The sequence below is a fragment of the Ammospiza caudacuta genome, chromosome 11, assembly GCF_027887145.1.
Source record: "Ammospiza caudacuta isolate bAmmCau1 chromosome 11, bAmmCau1.pri, whole genome shotgun sequence".
In the NCBI taxonomy this organism is placed as follows: Eukaryota; Metazoa; Chordata; class Aves; order Passeriformes; family Passerellidae; genus Ammospiza; species Ammospiza caudacuta.
In genome coordinates, this window is record NC_080603.1 from 17242653 (window position 1) to 17267928 (window position 25276).

General features: G+C 46.3%; 1 protein-coding gene across 3 annotated transcripts in view; it reads right to left on the reverse strand.

The window, feature by feature from the left end:
* The window catches only part of TP63 (tumor protein p63), an 83293-nt gene extending 58455 nt beyond the window's left edge, over positions 1–24838 (reverse strand). For 2 of the 3 annotated variants that reach the window (XM_058812605.1, XM_058812604.1), the window contains exons 1-3: positions 24807–24838; positions 21189–21317; positions 20320–20452 (exon numbers count right to left, since the gene is read on the reverse strand). In XM_058812605.1, the coding sequence (XP_058668588.1) occupies positions 20320–20452; positions 21189–21262 (207 nt within the window). In that variant the 5' untranslated portion in view covers positions 21263–21317; positions 24807–24838. Of the gene's footprint in view, positions 1–6215; positions 6367–20319; positions 20453–21188; positions 21318–24806 lie in introns of those variants that run through there. The other variant, XM_058812606.1, reaches the window with a different exon arrangement.
* Positions 24839–25276: the final 438 nt, after the last annotated feature.

Below are 25276 nucleotides of genomic sequence, written 5' to 3' on the forward strand. Positions count from 1 at the left end.
ACTGCAAGGATCATGGCACTGAGACAGAATCCAGAAAGCACGTGCAAGGGGAAAAAAAGTCGAACCTTAACACCCTTGGAGAGTAATTATTTTCCTCTTAATTCTACTTGATACCAAAAGTGACTTAATACTAATCCAGGCCAAGTGGCACAAAGAGCTTTGAGCTCACTTCTGTGCTGGAGAGGATGGAGTGAGTGCTGCTGTTGGAGTACAAGAAGCTCCTCTCCTTTCTCATGATTTATGCAACCTAGCTTTAAAAGAGTTGCATTCATTTTATTGCCTACTCTGCACATTCTCAAGAGGCGTTGGAGGCAGTGCCAGAAAAATAACAGGGTTTAACAATGTCTAGCACAAATCCATCGGTGCAAGAGCTCCTTTCTGAAGCGTTTCCAGATTTTTTTTTTTCAGTGGGAACATTTTGTAAATAGAATTTAAAATTTGCCTTGAGCCAGGCAACACCCGCTTTTATTCAGCCCTCCACGATAATGAAATAAGTAGTTTCTCCACTAGTTATAACTAATGCCTTCCAGAGGAAAAAGTGCAAAGCAAATGGTTTACACCCTCTCACATCCCACATCCACAACTTTCCTGTTGCAAATGCCATGTCTTCTTCATAGATCTACTGAAGCTTCTGTCTCACAGTAAACAGAGCTGCAACTGGAAATAAACCCTTCCACAGAGTTTATATTTTCCACAAGGCATAACTTGACAAATGCAAACAAAAAGGTTGCCACCAGATGGGCTGAAACACAAGGTAGAAAAAGTTCCTTTCTGGTGTTTCTCTATGCCCAAGGAGAAAAAAAAACTATTTCACTCAACTTAAAGCCATTAGATCATTATTTAAAACAAAGCAGGTAAAAAGAAAGAAAAATAGCTCCTGAGGAAGGTAGGCAATAGCATAACTGGGCTCATGCTGGAAGAAGAAAATCAGAGAAATTGGTGTTGGTGACACCATCAAAGATTCAAGTCAGACCAATAAAAATAACTAGTCAAAAGAGCAATTCTAGTCCCCAAGGAAAAAACATTACCAGACTATGTAGATATATACACACACCCCCCTATATATATATATGGATAATTTCATCCCTTCTCAAACAATGTCAATTTACAGCAAAGAAAATGGATCACCTGTTGCAACCACTTCAAGACGTAAAACATCCTGACCACGCTGCAATGGCAGCTCTTTTTCATCTCTCACACTGAAAAATGTATTTTCCTACTAGAAAATATTTAGTTGGGGTTATTTTTTGCCAAATGAAACAAGAAACTGAGAAGATCATCTGTCCCTGATTTCATAGTGCTTACTAATCTTTCTTTTGACCATGGAAAATTATAAAATGGAGCTGCCATTTCCAATCTGATGTCAAGTGTAATTACATGACTGTACAAACCCCAGAGCACGTACGTAACTGAGCAGTACCAACACTTCACACACAGCCAGACTGCCCTGATTTCTGCACAAGTACTGTGCAGTTAAAGCAGTGCAGATGGTCAAATGTCAGCAGGTTTCATTTCTGTGTGATAAAGCACACATTTTATTTTTTCCATCCACATGCAGGTTACAATCTGCTGAGGGCTCATCCCTCCACCTAAACAAGGAGAGGATTTCTCCAGGCAAAATCCCCAACTTGCTGCTCTGCATAGGGGTCCTACTGCCCATACTACCACAGGAAACTTTTGGTACCCTAGGAGAGAACAAAAGGCAATCCATGGCATGACAAACCTGCTGCAGTGAGGGGTGGATCTTTACTGGAAGCATACTCAACTCCTGCCCTTCCCTGTGTTTTTCCTGCAGCACGATCCCCTTGTTTCAGCCAGGAGGGAGGTGGGCACATGGCAAGAGGCAGGTCTCAACTTCCCACTACCCATCTCTCCAGTCTACTTAACCCTCTTCCCTGGCAAACCCAAACAGGGCAGTAGCATCCACTTAGTCTCTCCAAACAAAATATCAGCTCATTTCCAACCTTCGGCTTTTCATCTTCAGATTAAACCTTTGCAACTGGAATGCAGTTTGAAAACCTCTTTGAAAAAAGAGAACCTGGCTATATAGGGCCTCTGCAATCTTGCAGAAGACCTCTGCAGCTCAAGGATAAGACATATGCCTCTCCAGCCTGCACAGATGGCACCACATCACAAAAACTTTAATCCCCTAAGTGCAATTACAGCAAAATTGAAGGATGAATGCACAAGAAGCGTAGCTGGAATTGCAGGGATACCATCATGAAACACAACCTCCAATGCATCTCCCTATTTCTTGCTCCTAATGATAGACTGTGCCCACCCATGTGGGGTGTTGATACCATTTAAATAAAGAGAGTCCACTGGAAGGCATGAATCCTGCACAGCTCAGGAAGAGATTTCCCTCCCCAGGGACTGGGAATTGTTTGCCTGCTCAGAGCCAGCAAAACTCCAAGATAGCATCACAAACAGGAGAGCAGGAGAGAGAATCTGGTTGAGCCAAAGCCTTCTGCCTTGAGAAAAAAAAAAAAAATAGGCTTTATACAGCATCTATCCAGTGTTAGGCTTTATATAGCATTTATCCAAATGTTTTCATCATTGGTTAGACAAGATGTGGGGTTCAGAGGCTAATGCACAGACAATCCTTTCCTCCTGATACCTCCAGGAAGGAAGCAGGTGGGCTTCTCTTCTGGGCAGCAACCAGGCAGCATCTCTGAGAGATTGCTTCCTTTACCTCAAGTTTGGCTGCGGGCCACAGAGAAGGGGCAGCAAGAGGGAAAGAGCCTTTGTCAAATGACAACTGTGCCATGTTGCAAAATCAGCCAAGCAAAGTCACAGCTTTGTCCTCTGGTAGCTCTCAGCCAAATCCAAGCTGACAACAAGCATGATAAACCCTGGACACACTTTCACTGCACACAAATGAAGCTGATGCTCAAAATACCAGTTATATCTCAACACCCAGAGTCTTTCACCTTAAACTAAGGTTTGCTGAACTGCTCCTACAAAGAAAGGACTCACACCCAGGGCACTGCAGCTCAAACACACACATGTGAATTATTACTTAAAAGCTAAGAGAGACAAGAAAAACAAAACCAAAATGCACCCTTCTGAAGAGGCTATCCTAACCCTCAAAGATATTTGCAGTCATATATATATTGCTCTTCTTAATTTTCAGTGTGAAGGAATGCTGCCAAAAACCCATAAAGCACTGCACAAGTTCTTTTAGAATAAAACTAGTTTCCCCCCACAACGATGATAAAAATCTTAACGGAAAGAGATTCTTTAATTTGTCTCCCACAAAGAGCAGGAAGATCTTTGGGAAGGATGACGGATATAATAAAAAGTCATGGCACATATTTCTTATCAGTGTTTGAACAAGATGCGTTTATTCTTTTGGCAATGATTTAATTTGATTTTAGCAAGCACTCCAAACTCTGCATCATCACTCAGCCAAACTGCAGAGGAACCCAAGAGTCCCTATAGGGAATCTCTACTGCTCTCATCTCCCCTCATAAGGACACAGGAAACTTGGACAAGACCAGACAAACTTGCAGGTTCTCTCCTTCACACCCAATTTTGTGCATGTTATCTCACAAACATTTGTACACAACACAAAATTCCACATGTGGAGATCAGGCAGGAAGACACAGCGACATTCAAAGGGTTCCTATTCATCAATACCTCATCATCCTATTAATAACCACCCAAAGTCTCTCTCCTTTTCACATCACCTACTCATAAGCACACAAGAGCACATCTCCAGGGTCATCAAGTCCAGTGCTCTACCAACAAAGAGCTTAATTATTCTTACAACTGACCCAGATCAAATGCTGGGATAGATTAAGCTGAAAAAGTGGTTCAAACAGGTTCTACCTCCAGCCTCCCAGGGCTGTGATTCACTTTAACACCCTTCTCCCCTCTCTCAGCTTTTCCCAAGCAGATTTGACCCATTTGGAAGGAACCCATCTGCCCATGGCGTTGGGCACCCCGCTCGCAGGCATGGGTGGCTGTGGGCGATGGTGCAAGCTCACCGCCCCGGCCACACAGCCTGCACTGGGGCTTGTGCAAGGGTGCAAGGGCCCGTTCCCAGGCTGGGAATGCATTCCCAGGGCTGAAGACACCACGGAGCCAGTGTGTGAGGACAGCAGAGCTCAGCATCTGCCAGCACGCAGCCAACATCCTGGGGTGGCTGGGCACAGCGCCCCAAGCAACAGGCTTGGGATGAAAGAGCAACCCCTGCTCTTCATCTTAAAACTTGACTTTAATATAGGGGAAATTATTTCCTTCCCTTAAATAAGGTCCATTTCTACCCAGAAAGTCGCCGATACTAAGTTGTTCATGAGTTGGTATGTCTGCCTTGTGACCAACCCAGCAACAGCTCTAAAATCTGAACTGCAATTAGCAGTGACAACAAAGTTCTGCTTCTATTTGCACATTGAAAGCTTTTTATTTTTTTTCTTCTTTTCTAAGGAATTCATGCCAAAGTCTACTTCTTGTTTGCAAGCTTAAGGTGGGTGAGGTTCATCATTACCAATATATTTTAATTGAGCATTAACAAGTCTCCTCTCTTTTGAGACAAGTCATTAGCAAGGCTGCTCTTCCTCAGAAATGAAGCCAAGTCAATGCTAATGGGGTTTGCCTTCCCCAGAGTACAATGCTTCACTGGATGAATAAAGTCAGTGCACCTTGTTCAAATCCAAGGAGGTAAGAGGGAGAGCAAGGAGAGGTGGAAAAAAAAGAAAAAAAAATCAGTGCTAAAGCCTTTTAAAAACCTCCCCTGACAGCAGCAGTGACGAGTGGCATTAAAGCAGAGTGAGAACGCTCCTGAGCGCATCGCTCCTGACAGATGAGCCCAGCCAGTCAACCATAGGGACTCCACAGCCCCACTGCTGCTATTCAGCGAAAGTTGATCAGATAGCAGCAGACAAATAACACCAAGCAAACACTCCAAGAAGGGCTCTCTCCACATTTAAGAGTTTATAATTAACCTAGGAAAAAAACAAAAGTCACCCATTTGGGTCTCCTGCATGGAGGAGCAGAGGAAGCGGGCGCACACGCACAGGGGTTTGGGCTCCCTGCAGACAGGGACGGGGAGAGCACGCTGGTTTCAGTTTACCTCTCGCTCTCCCCAGTCACAGACCCGCCATCCCAGGCGTGCAAGCCTTGAGTAAACCTCCAACAGGCTTCTCCTCGCCACCTGCCTCATCTCCCAGCTATGCTCTCCGCCTTTCAATTTCTACTTTGTTTTCTCTCCCAAGTGGCTGAGGTTCTGTCTGCTTTGGGGCTCGTACCCCGTGCCCTCCACTTGAAGCCTTTTCTTCAGGAATATACACACACGCGCACACAGAGCTTTGGCTGCTTTGCCACTCTGGCAAGTGTCAACACAGCTGCTGTCTCCGCTGGAATGTAAACCAATATTGTCGTTAGATCTCCCTCAACCCCAGTAACTTCCTCCAAGATTTGCACAGCGTGTGGCAATCCTCTCCACTGCCACCTTACAAAGCATTGAACCAAGCTGGTTAAAAGCAATTAAATAAATAATTTTAAAAAATCCAATCAAAGCTGCACCTGAAGTTTGCTTCCCACTCACACTCATGAAGTGCAAAGGGCTGTAGAAAGTAAAATGCATCTATTGTACACGCATTTATCCTTATATAATATGCCTCTGCAAACACTCTGTGTAAAATACCTTGCTGCTGCAAGTTATGAGGCAAGGTATAAACAGCACTGAGTAAAAGAGGTGTTGGTGCGGACGCTAACACAGCATTTGCAGCAGAGGACCTTTGTTTGCATATTTTTATGCTTTAAAAAGTAACCTAAGAAGGGATTTTTAACACAATTTTAGTTATTTCCTAGATACCATCCACTTGAAACCACAAGCAGTAATTTTGGCAATAAAAGACTCGTAAAAGAGTTATAATGCAGACAACACAGCTAGTATTCAGACTGCTACAGGAATGCAATCTGTGTGCATTGCCCACCATAAAAACTGCCTTGCCTTGCTTCTCCAATGAAAGAAAATTATGTTGGCTGATCAGGCTTCCCAAAACAAATTTGCTGTCCCAAATGTAAAGATTTGAAGTTCGCTCTCATTTAGATATTTAGCCCAACAAACTCTGCTTCCCATTGTAAAATGCAAAAGTCTCACAAAAACAAGTGTATATTCCACACCTAACTTCAGGGGTGAAGAAACTGCACATATTCACTAAAAATAAAAATACATTAGTGATATCACAGCTGAAACCTAGAGTCCTTACCTCGCTATACTGGGACTGGGCATTGTTTTCCAGGTACAACATGTTAGCAGTCAAATTGATCAACGCTGCTGTTCTTTCTTCTGGCTCCAGGATTTTGACAAACACCTCCCACCCCCTAGAAGACCCTAAAAATATGGGATGATACTGTGGAGATAACAGGACTCAGAGTGTGCCTCTCTGCATAATTGAAGTTTCCCTTATATACCTAACTATAGGCAAGGAGGAGGAGGTGGGGCTCTCCTGCCTTACCTGTCCAATCTGTCAAAGTGCCACCTGGAGTCCTCCACTCCAATGGAGAGAGGCCTCTCCCAGCTCATTAAGTAGTTAGAATTCCTTATCACCAATCTCTAAAAAGCAAAGGGAAGGGAAGGAGGGGGGAATGGCCAAAAAAAGAGAAAAGAAAAAAAGAAAAGACAGGCAGAGAAAAGAAAAGAAACAATAACTTTCCCCTGTCACTTTTCTACAAGTTTAGGAATTCAAGAGAGCTATGGGATTGCTCTAAAGGAGCTGCTCCAAGAAACTTCTCCTATTTATTTTCTACAAAGATTCCAGGGCTGTTTTTTTCCAGGCACCGACCGGCTTGGCTGCTACCAAGAACCTAAATATTCACAAAGGGATCGAGACGCAATGCTTGACACCAGTGGTACGGTAATGCAGCTGAGGATTTGGCTGCTGCTGTGTGCAGATTGGGGACAAAAGCCCCAAGGACCTTTCTGAGAATCAATCACTGGTTCTGTGCACCATAACCCAGCTGTATTCTCTGTCACCTGTGTGCTCCCATCCACACTCACAGCCAACAGGTCCTGTGTTTGCAGGGCATCACTCCAGCTACATTTTTTCCCATCCTCTGCAGTTGCTTCGAACTTGCATCATGATTTAAAAACAAGTTAAAAAAGACTCGACCCATCCAAAGGGATTCACGGTGTTAAATGAATATATGGGACAAGTTTTCGGGTGCTGCTGCTCAGTAAAAACCACCTGGACAGGATGCCCACGGCAAACTTTTCAAAAGATAGGAAGAGCACTTAGCCGAGATCTGCAGGAGAGATCCCCACTGTGATTTCACTCTAGACAAGCAGACAAGCCCCCTGTCCTGCCCTGGCGTCCCCCAGAGCGGGGGTGCCGGGGTGCAAGCTCAGCGCTGGGCTGGCTCACCCAAGCCCCATGAGGATCCGCCGGGCGAGCGGGATGCGCGGCAGAACAAAGGCAGCTGCTCCCGGAGCGCCGCCGAGACAGGCGAAACAGAACACCTTTCCACAGGGCTGGGGAGGGGGGAGAGGAAACCAAACATCCCGAGCAGAGTGCGGCCCAGCCTAATGACAGCGCTCCCAACTTTATCTGAGCACGGGTGTTCACACAGGGCTCTGCCGAAACGCAAAGGGCGGACTGCCAGCGCTGCCAGGGAATACCGAGTCCTGCCGCGGGCGGCGAGAGACAGACCACAGGGGCTTTGCAGGGAGGGACAAGGGTCCTGGGCAGGGCTGCCACCCACACACAGCCCCAGCACCTCCCCGCTTTGCCCCGGAGCGGCTGCTGCTCCTGCCACGCCTGGCCCCGGGCACCATTTAACCCCGGCTTCTCCGGACGCGCAGAGGGGGACTGGGCTCCGGGGTGATGGAAGCGATGTGGAGCAGGCTGCGCTGCTCACGGGGCTCCGGGGAGATGGAAGCGATGTGGAGCAGGCTGTGCTGCTCACGGGGCTCCGGGGTGATGGAAGCGATGTGGAGCAGGCTGCGCTGCTCACGGGGCTCCGGGGTGATGGAAGCGATGTGGAGCAGGCTGCGCTGCTCACGGGGCTCCGGGGTGATGGAAGCGATGTGGAGCAGGCTGCGCTGCTCAGGGGCTGGCGGCTCCTGGGCTGCCTTCCCGGCACACGGCAGCTCCGCAAATTAAAGGACGCTGCAAGCTCACCAGCCTATTCCAGGCTGGAGCGGCCAGCACATTCCTAAAGGCTGCCACTAATAAAACGGGGCAAAACCATCTTCAGGCAGGATGTGAAACAAGAACACAGAGCAGAGGATTACAGTATCCCCCCTTCCCCTGCAGCAGCCCCTTGCCACAACAGTCAGGGGTCTGATGTAGCTCTCACCCTGCAAGCACAGCTCACCGGAGCTGCTGGGTGCAAGTAAAAGGTTGGGAGCATTCTCAGTGCTTACCAACTCCTCACCGAGCACAGTGCAAGGAGGCACTTTCCAGAACAGGCTGCAGAGAGGAGCACTGAGCGCTCCTGACCTACCAGGACCAGCAATATCCCAGTCCAGGTCAGAGCCACCTGAGCTTCACACACACCTTCAGTGCTCCTGAGCTACCAGCAAGAACTGCTTGGCACCCAGACAGCTTCCCACAGCACAGGAACAACTCAACAGACCACTGCCAGGGCCCCTTGCCCTCCTCCCCATCTTCCCCAGCACCACCTTACACCAGGGACTGTGCCCATTGCAATTATCTCATCTCACCCGGGATGGGCACAAGCCAAAAAGCCACACCAGTGCTAATCTGGAGATCCAGGGAAAGTTTGCAGGGAGCAGCCACAGCACCGTTAGCCAAACGGGCACCTTGCAGCACCACTGCAAAGCTTAAGCAGAGCTGGACATGAAGCAAGAATTCATGTCACCCATGGATCTTCTGCTGTCTAACAGTGAGGATATATTATGCCGTGCTCCGATGACCATTTTGATCCCTAAATACTGTCCAGTTTTTCATACTGGCCCATGAGTTCAAAAACTGGAGGGGAAGGAGACAGCAGGAGAAGGTACATAAGTCTCCCAACCTCAGCAGGTCATTGTAAAATCCTCTTTCATAGCTATGCTCTGAAACTCAGAAGATCCTCCTTTTCCAGGTCATTAATGCAGCATTGTTGTGTGAGGTATCTGCCATCTTCTGCCCCACAGGTGGCTGGAGGTGGCTGTGGGTGAAGCAACACCCAGATACAGAGAGATACGTGGAAGTTTATCCAAAGAGATCTGCATGTCAAACACGAGGAGAGGTGTATATAGCATGAATAAATTGACATGTCAGCACAAATCCCTGCCCTCTGTACACACAGCCCCGACGTGGCTCAGTGTTTCAGATGCATTACCCTGTGCGGTCACCTTGAATCAGATGCTGGACAAGTGGCTTTTTGCAAATCCATCATCCACAAGGGACACAAAAAATGACACCACCACACCAGCAGGGGTGGCAGGAGGTAACAGAGCAGGCACCAGACACTGTGCCCACCAACGCTGCTGCAGCCCAGGCACAGGTGTGTCCCTCTCATCCCCCACAGACCCAAATTTTGTTTCACTGGCTTCAGATCTAAATGCACTCTCCTCCTAAGATGCTCTCCTGGCTGGTGCCATCCCCTGAATATTCACACTGGCACCAGAGAAAAGTAAAGCTTGAAACTCTCTGCCTTATCATGAGGAAGAAAAGCTCCCAGACCCTCATTTGATTCTCTCCTTTTGCAGGTACAAAATTTTCAGATAGATGAGCTTACAACAACCTAATGGCAGCCAGGCAGCATCTCTTTGGGGTTCTCAGAGGAAAACCTGATTTCCTGAAATATCATATGGTTAAATGGCTGAATCATAAAAACAAAAGGACACTCCCACCCTCCTCACACTGCACACTCAGTTTTCAGCTCTGGGACAGCAATAGTCATAATTTGTCTGAGCCTTCTGGACAGGTCTGCAAGGGAATCATCAGCTGTAATGTCTGAAGTCATGGCAAGACAATCTTTGTAAACAGAGATTATGCCTTATCATACCAATTAGCCTAATCAGACAAAACAAAACACTCAAGCAAAGGCCCTCCTTTCACATATCTGTAAGAACAACTGCACACTGAGGGCAGATGAACAAGGTTTAACTCTGCTTTTAGAGTCCAACAAGCTTTCCACCACCCCAAACAGGAAAAAAATAAAGTAGAAGACAAAGAAAACAAAGTGTCAAGAGAAGAGCCTGGCACTAATGCTCTGGATGCTTAGTTGGATTGAAATTAAAAAAGTAGCTCAGCCTCAGGAAAGGAAGTCTTAAAGTAATTTACCTCCAATACTGTAGAAAACTAGAAATAATAATTGCTAGTTAGATTTGAAAGTTTCAGCTGCAACCCTCCCAGGTCTGACTCAGATATTCTAGAAGGCTTCTGGCAATGCTTTGTGGCCCCTGCTGGTATGCCGAAGAACAAAATAAAATACAAACAAGACCCCTAAGTTCCCAAAACGAGCTGTTGGCTAAACCAAACTGCTGATTCAGAGTCTTTGTTTGAATGCTTTTCCCCATGCTCTTACATGGCTCATCCCAGCTCCTCTCACCAGTACATGGGCAAGTTCTCAATAACCCTCTCCGGTCCCAAGGTAAGTGTGCAAAATGGTGATGATTAAAAATGTCATTAGCACAACTGCAGGGTTAGTTGGGGGATTGTGTAATTTCTTGTAGAAGGGGGGTGTGTGCATGCACACCTGCCTGCGTGTTAGGCAGTTCATGCAGAATTTCCTGCAGATCAAATGAAAAAAATCTGCTCAAACCTCTCCACTCATACAAAAATAGCATCTGGATCGACTGCGTCACCACAGACTGTGACATTCACTTCACTCAGAAATGTTTACAAATTAGGACTGAGATAACAGGAGGAGGAGGGAAAAAATAGAACATCGTTTTTGGAGGATTTTTTTTTTTCCTGTTACCTCTGAATAACTGCTGAATGCTCAAAAAACAAGCCTCTGCCAATTGGCTTTGACAGCCTTTCCAGTGCAGATCTTATAGGGACAGATGTATACTCTGCAATAGCAGGAAGCCAGGTTAAAGAACCAAAAGAAAATACTTTCAAAAAAGAAGCAAAAATCAACCTGCCTTCTTGAAAAGTCACACAGAGTTGATCTTCATTGTTCAAACCACAAGGAAGAGAGGGAAAAACAATGTGGTCCCTGAAATAGGTACTTTCCTCTATTTTGTTTTTAATCTAACCATTTATGGCAAGACAGAACAAATAAAAAAGAGATGAGGTATAAAAGGCAGCATCATACTGGCTGCTGACTGGCTACAGCCTTGTGTGCATCGCAGCACTGCATGGAACTGCAGCTGATCCACACACAAGAGAGGGACCTGGCACCCCCAGCTCTCAGAGAAACCTCTCTATGCACCTGAAGCACAAATTCAAACCTCCTGGCTCCTCTCCACTGACCCAGGGAAGGTCTGAAGTCCAGAAATTTCTTTGAAATGCACTCAAATGTACAAACCTTCACGTTAGAAACACACCCTGTCTGCAGGTGTTTAGTACTGAGGATCAATCCCTTCTTCCAAGGACTCCTAACTGCATTTTTCTCCACATTTTCAAAGGGCAGGGTAAAAGGCAGGAGGAGAGCCCAGCTCCTAGCTCTGCCCATGGTGCAGGTTGGCTTCTCCTTCCCAAGGAACATGCCCTCCCCAAGGCAATCCCTGTCACAACAGCCCTGCCCTCCGACCCTGGGTAAACATCTGCACACGCTGCTTATTTGAGCTCCTACAGTCTCGTTATCTCCCCCAGAACACCCCTAGGGCTAATTAGAGACTTAATGGCATCATGTCAAGAGATAACGCTACGTGGTGGGGGAGCAGGGAGAGGGAAGGTGGAAAGGAATTGTGAAACAAAACCAGTTCCCTTCACAACCGCTGTGCAATATTGGTTTAGGAAGGGCTCACGCAGCCCCTGGGCCTCTGCCCTCGGGCTGCTGAGCTCCATTTAATGAGAGAGAGCAAGACACTCCTCCGGAGAGATTCAGCTCTCCAGCCAAGGTGATGCAAGGTACCCACACCTTCCTCACTGTCTGCACAACCAAAAACCCTGTAGCCCCAACAAGGGTCATTCGCACCCAAGTGCCAGCAGTGACTGGCCTCCCACAACTGGGGTATGGCATAGGAGGCAGAAAAAGCATACAGATCATTTATCAAAAAATGTTTCTGCTTATTCCTGGCACATCTTTAATCTAATTTTCCCACTTTTACTGTACCCTAGTGATTGTTTTTAGAGGAATTTACTTTCACTATGAAAGCTTAGAGGTAAAACTATATGGACACATATCTTGGCAAGGCTGCACATAAGCTTACAAAACTACCAGCCTGCAGATAGTGTCACACTGATGAATGCAAACCCACGGGTCAGTAGACACTCATGCATGCAGATGCATCCAGGGGCTCAAGCCAGGGAAGCTCTTTGGTTGGAGTAACAACCCTCAGCACTCAAACTGCATTTTTGCCTCACAAGGATCTCTGGATGCTCAGCACAGTATGATTGACCACCCCCAACTCCCCACATTTATAAAATATTTTTCAAAAGTTAAGAGAGAGGAAGTTACACAAGAAAATTCATGAAAATTGATCCTAATTGGCATAAACAGTCTCATCCCTCCAGCTAGAGACAGGACAGGGTCATGGCACAAACCTACATCCCCAGAGACCAAGCACTTCAGCCAGGGAAAGGGAGAAGGAGATAGCAACAGATTACAGAGCTTTTGTTTTCACTCAGAGAAAGGAGCAACTGTTGACAGACCAGGGCTGTTCTTGCACAAGCAGATGAGGGGAAAGTCCCTTATCTTATATAAACTACAGACAGATCTCCTGAAATGCACCACTGTTTCTAAATGCACAACCACAGCAGCTCCTTCTAACCAGCCTCTGCTCAGCTGCCAACTCTCTCCCACCCAAGCCCTTTTACAATAATCCAGTATTTAAAAGAAAGTTACCACTTAGCAATAATTCAAGAAGAGTCTTCCAAATTCCTGGTTGCATCCTGACCCTGCAACCTATGGCCATTCACAGTTCTCCTATTAAAACATCACTGTTATCCAATATTGCCCAGGTGCTCTGGAGTGCAACACACTTCCCAAGGCAGGAAGCCTTTTTTCCTATGAAGAAAGGCTGCACTTTGCAGTGGTCTTCCCCAGAAGATTGATCATTTTTGCTTCACTCTTGTTTAATTTTAATCCAGTCTGGACATCACCATGAGGTCCACTATACCCATCCACCCTCTCAAGGAGGAATAAAAGTGCTTCAGAGTACATTTTCCTTTTATTTAAACAGACTGGAGATAGAAGTCCACACTTTTTAGAGTGACAGTTATATTTGTTACTGAACACTCCTTTGATCTCTCATTAATCTCTGCAAATTCAGCTGCTGATTAGAGAAGAGTTCAGTCAGCAGTGAGCAAATGAACCCAGGCCACAAACCACTCCTTAAATCTACACTTCACAGAGACAGATTTAATTTTTTGTGACTGCCTGACAATTCATTCCCTCATTAATTTCAGTGCTATCAAATCAGTGACAGTGAAGTGGAAAGCAGGTGGTAGAAATTCATTCAGTAGAAAACATTACCTAGTCCAGAAGTCTCCTCGTGAAATATTGGAGGGAAAAAATAATAGTCATTAAGAGGACTGTGGGCAGAATCTGCAGAACCACAAAGCAACATATATAGTGAGACTTTGGATGCCTGAGACTCTCTTCAAAGCAAGAATCCCAATTAATGCAAGAGAGAACTTTTAAAGCAAAAGCTACACCCCACAGCTGGCTGCAGCACAGACACTTGGCTGTGCTGGACAAGGAAGGGGAGCAGGACACTCCCAGGGCTGTGCTCCGGGTTTGTCTAAGTCTGGAAGGAGAAATCCCTCCCTGGCATGGTCAGCTCTGCAGCTGGAAACAGCACTGTGAGGTGCTTCCCATTCTCTATTCACCTCACCCCACAAGGAGGGGTACCACAAAGCTGCACAGAGTTTCCATTTGGCTGGACATGGACAGCTCAATTCATCACCCTTCCAGCTAACAAGAGAAAAGGACCTCATTTTCCTTCTTCACACAATTTGGTTTATAATTTTAAAAAAACAACCCAACAAAAAATAACAAAACAAACAAAACATCCAGAGGAAGGTGAATTCTGGGGGAAAAAGAGGATCCTATCACCTAGATAGAAACAATGAGTGAAGTTCCCATCAAGATAGCATAAGACTTAAACTTTCTCCAGAGGAGAAAGTGCCAACAACCTATTGTTTCAAGATCAAGATGCTTTTTAATTAGGTGTTTGTGCAGACCTTTTAAAGATGTAAAATAAGCACTAACATACTATTGCTCCATACTTGCTCAAGGAGCACGTGTAGCACCATGGAAACCTCTGGAGGCAGGCCTAGCTGCTTGAGGAAGATGTTTTCTGAAATGACTGCTTCTTTTATTTGGAGGCATTTGCATATAGTCAGAGAAATCCAGTTACCACATTCTTCCACATCAGGTGCTCAGAGCACTAGAGTTGGGGAGTTAAAGCCACACCCCCTGAAACACCCCATTTCACTGTGACAAACCCTGTAGGTTTGTGCTTTTCAGCTTAAAATTAGTTTATTCCTTCCCAAGATGAGTGTACAGCAAGATGCTGAAAGGGAAGACATATTTAAAGGAATTTTAAATATGCTTCTAAAATGAGCACACAGCACAAAAATCACCCATTAGTTTTCTTTAGTACCATTGAGAATCCTGGGGAGTGACATTAAAAACAAAAGACTTGGTTTAAGGATACTACTCACAACTGGCTACATTCCTACAAGAAGAAATGTACCCATCCCTGGTCTACAGCCAGAACTAGGGCCCAATAGCACAGCAAAGGGATCTAGGGAAAAAATATTTAAAAGACATATAAATGTCTTTAGAGCCCTGCTACACACAAGAAGTCTTCAGACTCTGAACATACAGATACATTCTTCACATTCATTCTTATCTGAAAGAACTGACCATTTCTAGATCTGGATCTGCAGGCCTAAACGTGATGATTACATCATTTGGAGGAACCTACGCAGCAGAAGATTAAACATCAGCAGGCTTACAAAGCCAAGCCTAAATTAGGAGAGCTTCTGAGTTCAACTGCAAACAGGAGAGGTGCTGCAGGGAAGCTTCCAATAGAATAATGCCTTTGCTCATTATGGAAATGTCTTTGCATAATCTCAACTTTCTTTGCACAGCTATGGAATGAATAAATAACCACAAAGAAGAGAAACTTGGCAAGCCTCAAACTCTCTCAAACAAAAGCCAGACAGTAATAAAAGCTTTGATCACATCCCTGTGCTGTACAAAGTCCTTCCTTCCTTCTCTGCTATGGTCAGTCCTGGAATACTTAGGCATGGAAATGGATGGCCACACAAGGCACTTTGCTGCACCTCCTTATCAAATCAGCCTCATCCTCCAGGTGCAAAACCATTTTCCCAACAAAATGCAGGGCTGTGGCAGCTGCCAGAGCCCGTGGCAGCACACATCATATGTTAGCCAGTCCCTGCACAGAGGCACCATTCCTGCACTGTCACCACATCAGCTCCCTGCCCTGCTGTGGGCACAGAGGGACATCCTTCCACCCCACAACCAGCTTCCATCTGTTTCTTCAGCCATTACCTTGCAACAAGTGCAGCTCTCTTCTCCTGATCAGAAAAACACTTTGAAGAAGCAATTAAAATTAACAGAGTTCAGAGCCTGCACATTAAAGCATTGGATAGAATGCAGCAGTCATGCAGGACAGGAGGGAGGGAGCTTTTTGTGTCTGTCCATCAGGTGCTGGTCCTGACCACAGCTCCCACATGATGGGAACCAGGAATTCTGTGCATGGCCATCAAATATGAATTACTGATTTACATGGTGCTAAGGCTGAGAGCACAGACAAGAGAGCCAGCAGCCACCTTGGGCCAGAACAGCTCCTCTACAGCTTGCTGGGCTGCAGCCTGGATTCCCAGGTCCTTGTATTGTGTACAAGGTGGTTTGGTGGCACTTTCATGAGCCTGCAGCAGATTAAATATGGGAAAGGTTGCTTGTTTCCATTGGGAAGCATCAGATACCAACTCTAACTTTTTATCATCGATAAAAGCACTGAGGCTGAGAGCATCAACACCTCAATTTCCTGCACAAGATGCATCCAGTCTATCCACCCTACTTTTACCTCCACCTCTGTGCATAAAGGAGAACAGCAGAGACACAGAACTGAAGCTCTCAGTTTTAAAACTACAAAACACACACTGCACTTCCAAAATTTCTGTAGCTACCACGCTTGGGACACCCACAGCCCATGAAGCTGTACACCCAAACCCAGCCCTACACACACCACCATCCCCAGGTTAGAAACCCACCCCACACACTGCTCAGCACTGCCTGATCAAGCCACACACAGCAAAACCCCACAATTATTTGCAGAAGATGGAGAACAAATAAATTTAAAAAAAAAAAAAAAACAAGGAATTCTCTCTGCCTTTTATGGGGAGGGATGGATCCAGGTTAAGAAAACTCTGACCAGGCAGTGTCTGGGGAGCAGGCATTCCGCTGAACTGGTTAGGCAAGGGGCTGGGGAGAGAGGACGCTGGGCTCGCTCAGGGGCATGACAGGAAGGTATGTACAGGGGGAGGGGATGAGCTGCTCCATCCCTGGGGACAGCACTCCAGCTCCTGCCAGCACCATCCCGGGCCTGGCCACACTGCTGGGGTGGTGGCAGAAGATTTACAAACTCTGCCAACCCCTCAAATAACACTTTTACTTTACACGAGGCTCTTGCTGAAATCCTTAGCCCAAAGCAGCTTTGGGTCCAGACCAGCATCTCTTAGCATCAACGAGTTTGTAGGACTTTTGAGACACGGTAAGAGAAAGCAACTTTGCACCTGGTAGAGCAGGCTGACAGTACTAAGAAGGCTTCAGGACAATGCAGGGGTTATTGCACTGCCACACACCCACTCCTAGAGAGGGATCTCCAGACCTCTCCTCCCTGATGCTCCAGGGCATTTAACCAGTCAGACACAAATATAAAACTGCTGTAACATTACCTGATTTCTAGCACTGCAGGATACAGACTTTGCAATCAGTGTTCATCCTGAATGCAGGGAACCAGACATCACCCCACAGCTGCTGGCTACATCCTTGATCAGAGGACAGGCTGGGGATCACCTTCTCTGGTACACTCAATGAATGGCAGGAGGCCCACAAGGACACACATGCAACTCCCCTTCCTGGCCATCCGCACCTCCATCCCACACCAGGGCCATGGCACAGAGTAAGTGCTCTCCACACCCACAGGGATCACCGGCCCTTCGCTCCAGTTATGCAAAGAAGGCAGATCTTTGCTGGGGTTTCCCAGGCTGCCTGTGGTTCACACCAGGGGACAGGAAAGGCCACAGCTGACAGCCAGGACAGGCCACCCAGGACATTGTGAAAGAGCTTGTCACACAGCTGGGGAAGGTTGCTGACTCTAATGTTATACCAGAGCCAGAAACCTCTTCCTGCCCCCCTTCAGATCTCTTCATCCCAAGCTACTGCAGATCACCAGTTTCTCTTACCCCTTTCTTACACAGGCACAGATTATTTCTTCCTCAAAACAAGTGCATGAGAACTGCAAGGTCTCAGCAAAAGACAGGGCTACAGCCCAGACAAGAGGGATTTCTGTGTCACCCAACCTTCTCCCCAAAGAGCTGCATTTTCAAGGCAATGAACACAACTGATGGGTGTTCAACAGGGCAGGACTCGTGCTCATTTTCCAGCCCACTTGTGGGGCAGCTTTTTCAGGCTCTGCAGCTCCTTCCCCACTACTAGCTCTGTTGGGAACAAGCACTTGTACTCCCAAAAGTCAAATAATAAAAAAAAAATTAAAAATCACAGGTTCCACCAACACAACTCTTAGGCTCAAGGATGAGCATCTTTTAATACATTTCCTTTGCAAGTTTCACTTTTCAGACAAATTGCAAGAAGGGGCAAATCTTATTTTAAAAGCTGACTGGAAGTGCTTTAAAGTCCACACAAGGACAATTGCTTTAAATAAACCACTCTTAACTGCTCTGCACTGATTTAAGTCTCACATGGTGTTGCATTTTGGAGAAAACCTGGCCTTGCTCTTTTCCTAAGACAAATGTAATACTATAAAGCACTCTGCCTTGATCTCAGCACTCATCTCCCCGGGCCCCTCTGTTTCTGCTGCATTCCTTTGTGTTTATCTGCCCTCTTCAACCCTTTGCTGCAATCAGCTGCGTGCAGCACCTCGTGTCTGGGAGTGACATGGCTGAGGTTACAGGAGAGACAGGTGCAAGGGAAGCTCGTGCCCCGCAGCCATCCGAAGGAAAAGAGAAGCTGGAGGGGAAGAGAGTTGTAAGGTATTTCAGATTAAAGCAAACACCTTGCCCCAGGCTACACATTCTCTGCCAATGAAAGCTGCAGCCGCTTCGAGCCCCAGAAACAGCAAAGCAAACACAGACTTCTCTGCAAGGGGAGTTGTCACCTGTCAGGGATGTTTGCAAATTTATAGGGAGGTGGTGGTGGTGGTAAGGGGAGTAAAAAGAGCTTTCCTCATTTTAAAAGACAGGCTGTTTGCACAGGTTTGCAGTGCATATTTTGCTTTGTGAAGGCTTTTGTCCAGCATTCAACTGAGAGAAGGTGCTGTCTTCCACTAGAAGACAAACTGGAACATTTATTAATGTACATACATTAATGTACTCCGAGCTGCTGCCTTTACAGTAAGGGTGAGGATGGGATGGAATTTCCCCACTCCCACTTCAGCTTGTCACATCAGTGAAAAACACTTCTGAAAAAGAAGTCACCCTGCAGCCTGGCCTCTCCAGAAATGCCTCCTGCAAGGCTGGGCTCAAACTCATCATCAGCAAGAAGTAATTGCATAGAGAAAGCTTCTTGTCCCCTTCCCAGGCAGCAGTGCTCAGAGAGAACAAGGGGAAGGGACTTTCCATTCATGTTTCACTGCACCACTGAGGCAGGGGGAGACTGAATAGGCCTTCAGTGAGCCCAGCAGCCACCACAGGGCTCTGCAGGCAGCCTGGAGGGACAGGAGATGGGAGGTGAGCTTGTGCTCAATGCCACAAATCCAGATTTCAGTATGGAAGGAGGAAAGTTACTGCTAATGACCTTTAAACTGTTAGGAATTGGTTTTTAGGAGGACATGGTTCAAACAGACCCTTATAGTCCACTTTGAAAAGCTGAAATCTCCTGTAAACATGGAGAATCTTTTGGACTATTGAGGAGATACCATTTCACTGGAGCTGTGCTCTAATAGTGGAAAAAGCCAAAATCTAGATGCTGATGGAAGGCCTGCACCCCAGCAAATGCTGAATCAAAAGATAACCAGACATGAGGTAGGTCACCTCTCCTTGTGCACTTGGATTAGTTCACCATATTATCCAGGCACATACCCAACCTCAAAGCAACTTTTTAACCCTTTGCAACCTTCCTGGAAAGGGAAGAGCACTGCAGCCTCCCCAGCAGTCACACCACTGACAGGCCAAACCTCCTGTCACCAGGGAGTGCAACCAGAGTGACCCAGGAGCTCCTTCCTTGCAGACACAATCCTCCAGGTCACAGACTGCCAACACATCATCACTGGGCACATCAAAAATTGTGGTTGATTAGCCAGGGAATTAAACAGCATCAGCTTCTCAGGATGGAAACATCCTGAGAAACAAAATTTACAGATACCAACACAAATTTCAAACTACACTTTATCTTTACCCCAAAGTACACAAAACCCAGGAAGAACAGAAACAGGACATGAGCAGCTCAAACTCCAGAAATACCTCCTGCTCCAGCCTGCAAGAAAAGCACCTGGCTTCTTCAGAAGAGCTACTGCTAAGAAAGAGCCAGTCTGTTAGTGCCAAAGGCAATGAACCAGCAAGCACCAGTGCCTCATCTGCATTCCAGCCTTGAGCCATACCCCTGAGACACCCATGGCCAAGACTCATTACAAACACTCTCTAGTCTTAAGAAACTGGAGGGGAAAGGAACTCAACTACAGTCTAAAACAAGTTTTCATTCATATATGACCCTCAAGAGAAGAAATACTAGTGAAGAACCCCTGGCCTTGGTCAGCAAAATTCAGCCGTGCGCAGAATTATTTTAACCATGAGGTCAAACTAGCTCTAAGCAGGGAGAGTGCAGGGATGGTCGAGCAGCCTGTGCAAGAGGCTCCTCAGCTCTCCTGCCAGTTCAGCTGCCTCAGCCCTCTCTCCTGCCACTGCTGCTGCAGGAGAAGAGCAGGTGTGGAGCCAGCCAAGGTGGGAAGCTGGCCCTGGGGCAATGCAGCTGGAAGAGCTCCTGCAAAAACTTCCCTTCTGCCCCCAAAGGTTGAGGAAGTTCCTCATTACTCACCCACATTGGGTCATTCAGCTCGGTGTCCTGCACCCGGACACAATCCATGCTGATCTCAATTTTGTTTGTGGAGCCATCTTCTGATGGGCCATCAATGAAGTTTAAATCAATTGGCTGAACCGAGCATATTGGCCTGGAAAAACACAGTAATGGAGTTAAAGCTGGCCAAGTTCTGTTTTCCACCACCCCACCACCTTCCTCCCCGTCCCCTGTGCCCAGGACTTGGGCATTACCACGAGCCAGTCTCATGGCAAAGTCAGGAATTACTGAGGAGCAGCCCCCTCCTCACCACTGTACTACAGCAGCCCCAAACAGGACAGGGCCCTGAGGAACACTTCACTCGCTCTGAGGCAAGAGCAGAGGAGTCAAATCACTCAAAGACAGAGCTCATGGAGGATTTACAGCAGTGATTGTTTCAGTATCAGTCATGGCAAGTCAGGAATGGGAACAGAGTCAGCTTTCTTTCCACCAATGGACCTGACAGGGCAAACTCTGCGCCATCTTCACCTCCTCTCCCTCCCTGGCATCAGCAAGGGGCAAACACGCAGCCTGGACACAGAGTGATGAGCCCATTCCTGAGGGGAAACGCCAACCACGCTCACAGGAAGCAGCCAGCTCAGGCACCAGAGGCCTGGCAGACAATCAGTGCCACTGCTGACCCTGCACTTGGTGCCCACAGCTGGGTGCAGGCCCTCTGGGGAGCTCCAGAACTGTCAGACACCACAGACTGACACATCCAACCAGCACAGCCATAGCTGATCAACACGTACAGGATTCCAAACTCCCCAGCATCAATCCCTGAGCAGCCTAATTACAGAGGCATCCTGCCCTAAAACACCTTCCATAGGTTCCACATAAGGGTTACTTACTGTTCCAGGAAGTCCCAGATGTGCTGGATCACCTCTGGGCTGAGGAATTCCCTGGGCTGAGAGCTTTGGGACATGGCTGACCGGTAGTAACTCTCCTTCCAGGAGAAAGGGCTCGGAGTTTCTACAAACCTTAAAAAACAAAGGCAAAAAAAAAAAAACAAAAATAAAAACAAAAAAAAAAAAAAACCAAACCAAAAGAAAAACACACAAAAAGACATGTTGAATTCATGTGTCCAGCTCAATGAAAACCCATAAATAGAAGCTATTGTGTGAAAAAGGAGACACGCTGAATGCCTGAGACATTCACAGCTGTACAACACACATTCCACACTGCTGCAGATGCTGCATTTAGATGGGAGAGAATTTGGCCACCCTTCCCAGTAAGTTAAATACCCATCAGAGTCCACTGGGATGTTGTGTCATTAAATCCCAGAGATTCTTAAAAAAAAAAAAATAAAAAAAGAAACAAACCAAAAATCCCAAACAAACCATTTTCCCTTTTCCCTCAAATACTCAATTTCCCATATGAAGCAGGTAGTCTTCGCAGTGGGTGAAGCAGCTAAGCAATGTGGGATTCCACTGTCCCAGGCTGTTTGCCTGTCTAAACGGCATGCCCTTGAATGATTTAGGTGACTTCTACACCCAGCCACTGCAGCTGAGGTCATGAACTAAGTATTGGATTGTAGTTTTGCTTGGTTTGGGTTTTTTTTGGTTATTTTCCTCTTTTTTTTAATAATAATAATAAAATAATATTTTTGTTTTCTTTTCTAAAGAAATAAGTTAAATGACATCAGATTTTATCTGCTTGTCTACTGCCTTCTCACCTCCACCAATTTCTGAGCCAGACCAACTGATTTCCAGCAGATCTGCTAATTACCTTGGCCATTTTTATCCCCTTAAGCTCCCACAAGCCTCACAGAAATAGGTGGGCCCAAGAGGAGCAGTGACAGAGCTGGAGCACTCATGCCTTCCACAGCTGCACATTCTCATCCCACTGGCCAATTTCTAAATTCAAACACAGCAGCTTTTAGACCCATGTCAAAATACTTGACAGATGTAAAGGGGGTGGGAGGAATTTCTCCACTATATTTGCAGTTGACAAAAACTCTCAGTTCAGCTTCAGAGTATGAGGCAGGTGACCACCTTTCCTGCTACAGGGTTGGGGGTGTCCTGCAAAATTTCCATATGAAGAGTTTTTCAGCACAATGCAAGTGAACAACCACATTCTCTGCCAGGGGAATGGCCATGGCAGGAGCCAAGGTTACAACTGAATTCCAAAGAGACTTGAACTAATATTTGGTTTGGCACATATTGGTCCTGATTAACACAATGGTCTAAAATTGCATGGAAGACCCTAATTTATTAAGCTGCCAAAATTAAGAAAGAGTGTTTCAGAGGCAGGATCACACTATAGTGCTTATACTCCACTTTTCCTGAAGTATTTACTTCTGGCTGCTGTCATAGAGGTATCTAGCACTCTTTACTGAATTTTTATAGCCTCTTTCATTTTGAGGATGACTCTGGTCTCCAAAAATCTGGGCTTTCCTCACCTCTGCTGTCCACAGAACTCCATGCTCTTAAAAAAGAGCACATTGTTATTCTAAGCTAAAGGAAATAAAAGTGGCTTAAAAGCCCCCTGGAGCCAGTGCTGGGCATGCCTCAAAATAGGTGAAAGCATCACTTCAGTCCCTCATCCTTTTTGTGATTAGGGAAAAAACTTCCAGCATAATTTAAAAGTTCAGAAACAGCCAGAAACAAAAATGAAAGGCAGAAATGCATGGGTAATAGCTCTGCCTCACAGATGGGAGCACATGCTCACACTTCATGTGAAAAAATAATCACAAATCCTCTGAGAACAGCAGTTATCCCACAAAGAACCCAAAATTGCTCCTTTCAGCCTTTCAGTCAGGTAAGGCACTTTCAAGAATGCCACATTGAAACCCAGAAGAATAGCTCTGGCCTAAAGCCTGTCATATAAACTGCAGATCAATGCCACCACGAGCCTTGGAGGAGCACAGTGGGAAGCCCTGCAACCTCCTCTGCTGTACACCCAGACAGACCACAGGCATTGCTCAACACCCTGCACCCAGTCCTGACCACCAGGAATGGGCAGAGAAACCCCACAATGGGTTCTCTCAAACCATCAAAGTGCTCATTTCTAACAATTATTTCCCGCTTATAACAACTGCTTTTGACTTGTACACTAAAAATCACATTTCATTACTACACAGACAGGAACTGACATTAATGAAAAAAAGAGTTATACCAAACCAGACCTCTCTCAGAGACCTTTCCTTCAAAAAAACCTCAGTGCAACAAGGTTCCTGCATGCCTCAGCACGCCCCAGCTTTGGGCAAAGTTCTGTCTCAAAGTGTCGCAGTTCACCCTGCCTGCTCTGCTCCTGGGGATGCTGTTCAGATGCAATTCCACAAACCTGCCCCAACCAAGCAGTGCAGGAGATACCAGCTGCACAAACAGATACAGCCAGGTTTGTTCCTCTACACCTTTGCAGCTAACAGAGCTGTTGGAAAGCACTGCTCCACCTAAGGACACAGCTGTTGCATCCCTCTGCTAAACACAACTCTGAATTTCTCTAGAGGGGAGCACTTTCCAGCTACAGCATCTTTATCCCTGTAGCCAGACAAGCTCCTAGCTTAGTGATTCTAGGAAAAGCATTGCCAGATTTTACCTGATGACCAAAAAGGCACATTTCCCTATACAAAGCCCAAGGAATCTACTGCTTAATGTTTTCACAGAGACTCCTTCAACACCTTTACCACCTGTACAGCTCTATTTCCAAAGAAGGCGGCAAGATCAGGCAGTCAGCCTTGGCAAGGCAGCTGTGACAAGGCCATAGCATTACAGTAAGCTCAGCTTGGTTTCAGATGGGAAAGAGCATCTAAAAGGCAAGAAAACCAACCTCAGCACAGAGCTGCATGCAAGATAAACTATACCCTTCCCTGTGGTCTCAACAAAATCCAAACCTAGAGCTATTTTCCTTAACTAACAGCCTTCAACAAAGAGAAGCTTCGTTCTACCAAACACATACTTAAGTGTCAGAATTTCCACTGAAAAATAACAGCTAAAGTCTATATAAAATCTGTGCATAAATTTCACTACCTTAGTTAATTGTCTTTTCCCACATCAGCAAATGCTCTACTTTCAGCAAAATAACTGTTGAGTGCCTAAATTTAAATATAAGATTGCATTGCTTAAATTGCTTCTATGAACCAGATGCTTTTTTTTTATTAACAAGCATTAAACAACATCCCTTTTACCTACATCTGATCATCCCAAAGGCCATCACAGGAAATAGCACTACTGAACACAACCTCTTATACCAAAATACTGACTAGAACAGAACAAGGCATAGCAGTAAATCTTGTCTAGGTTGTCTCTGTTCAAAGTCTGCAAGGTCCCCACACCAACTGCTGAACAATCTGGCAGGATGCTTTTCACAAACAGAAAGCACTAACTGCACCAGGAACTACAGGGGGATTTACAGCCCCCATCAAACTGTAAGCTGAATAGGACATTGCATCCACAAGCCCCTCCTTTAAAAACCACCAGGGGATTATTAATAGCAAGTTAAGCCTTCTCCCAGAAGCAGCACCTCACCAAGAGCAGCAGTGTTCCCTCGTGCAGTGCTGGCACACTGAGCTGGAGGATCCCAGGACAGGCTTCAGGCAGCCGTGCCCTCCCACTGAGCTCCCATTTATCTGCTGAAACAGGAGCAGCCCAGAGCCCAGGTGAAAGCACTTCTCCAAATTCACTAGGTGGGCTGGAGCCCCAGGCACAGTGATTATTGTGCTGCCTCCTGAGCGAGCACTGCCCCAGCAGAGCTGTGTTACAGCCCCTGAGTGGGGATGTGCCCCAGCTGATCCCCCTTGCCACCCCACTGATGAGTGACATCTCTGAAAACATGGCAATAACAGCAACACGCACCTGTAGCTGTGCCCACACAGCACTCCATTTCAGAATTTACAGAAAAAATCCCAAACCAAAACCAACTCACCCTTCCAAAAAAGGAAGAGCACAGTATTTGTTTCTCATAAGCTGTGGCCACACTGCTGTTGCCTTTCCCTGGA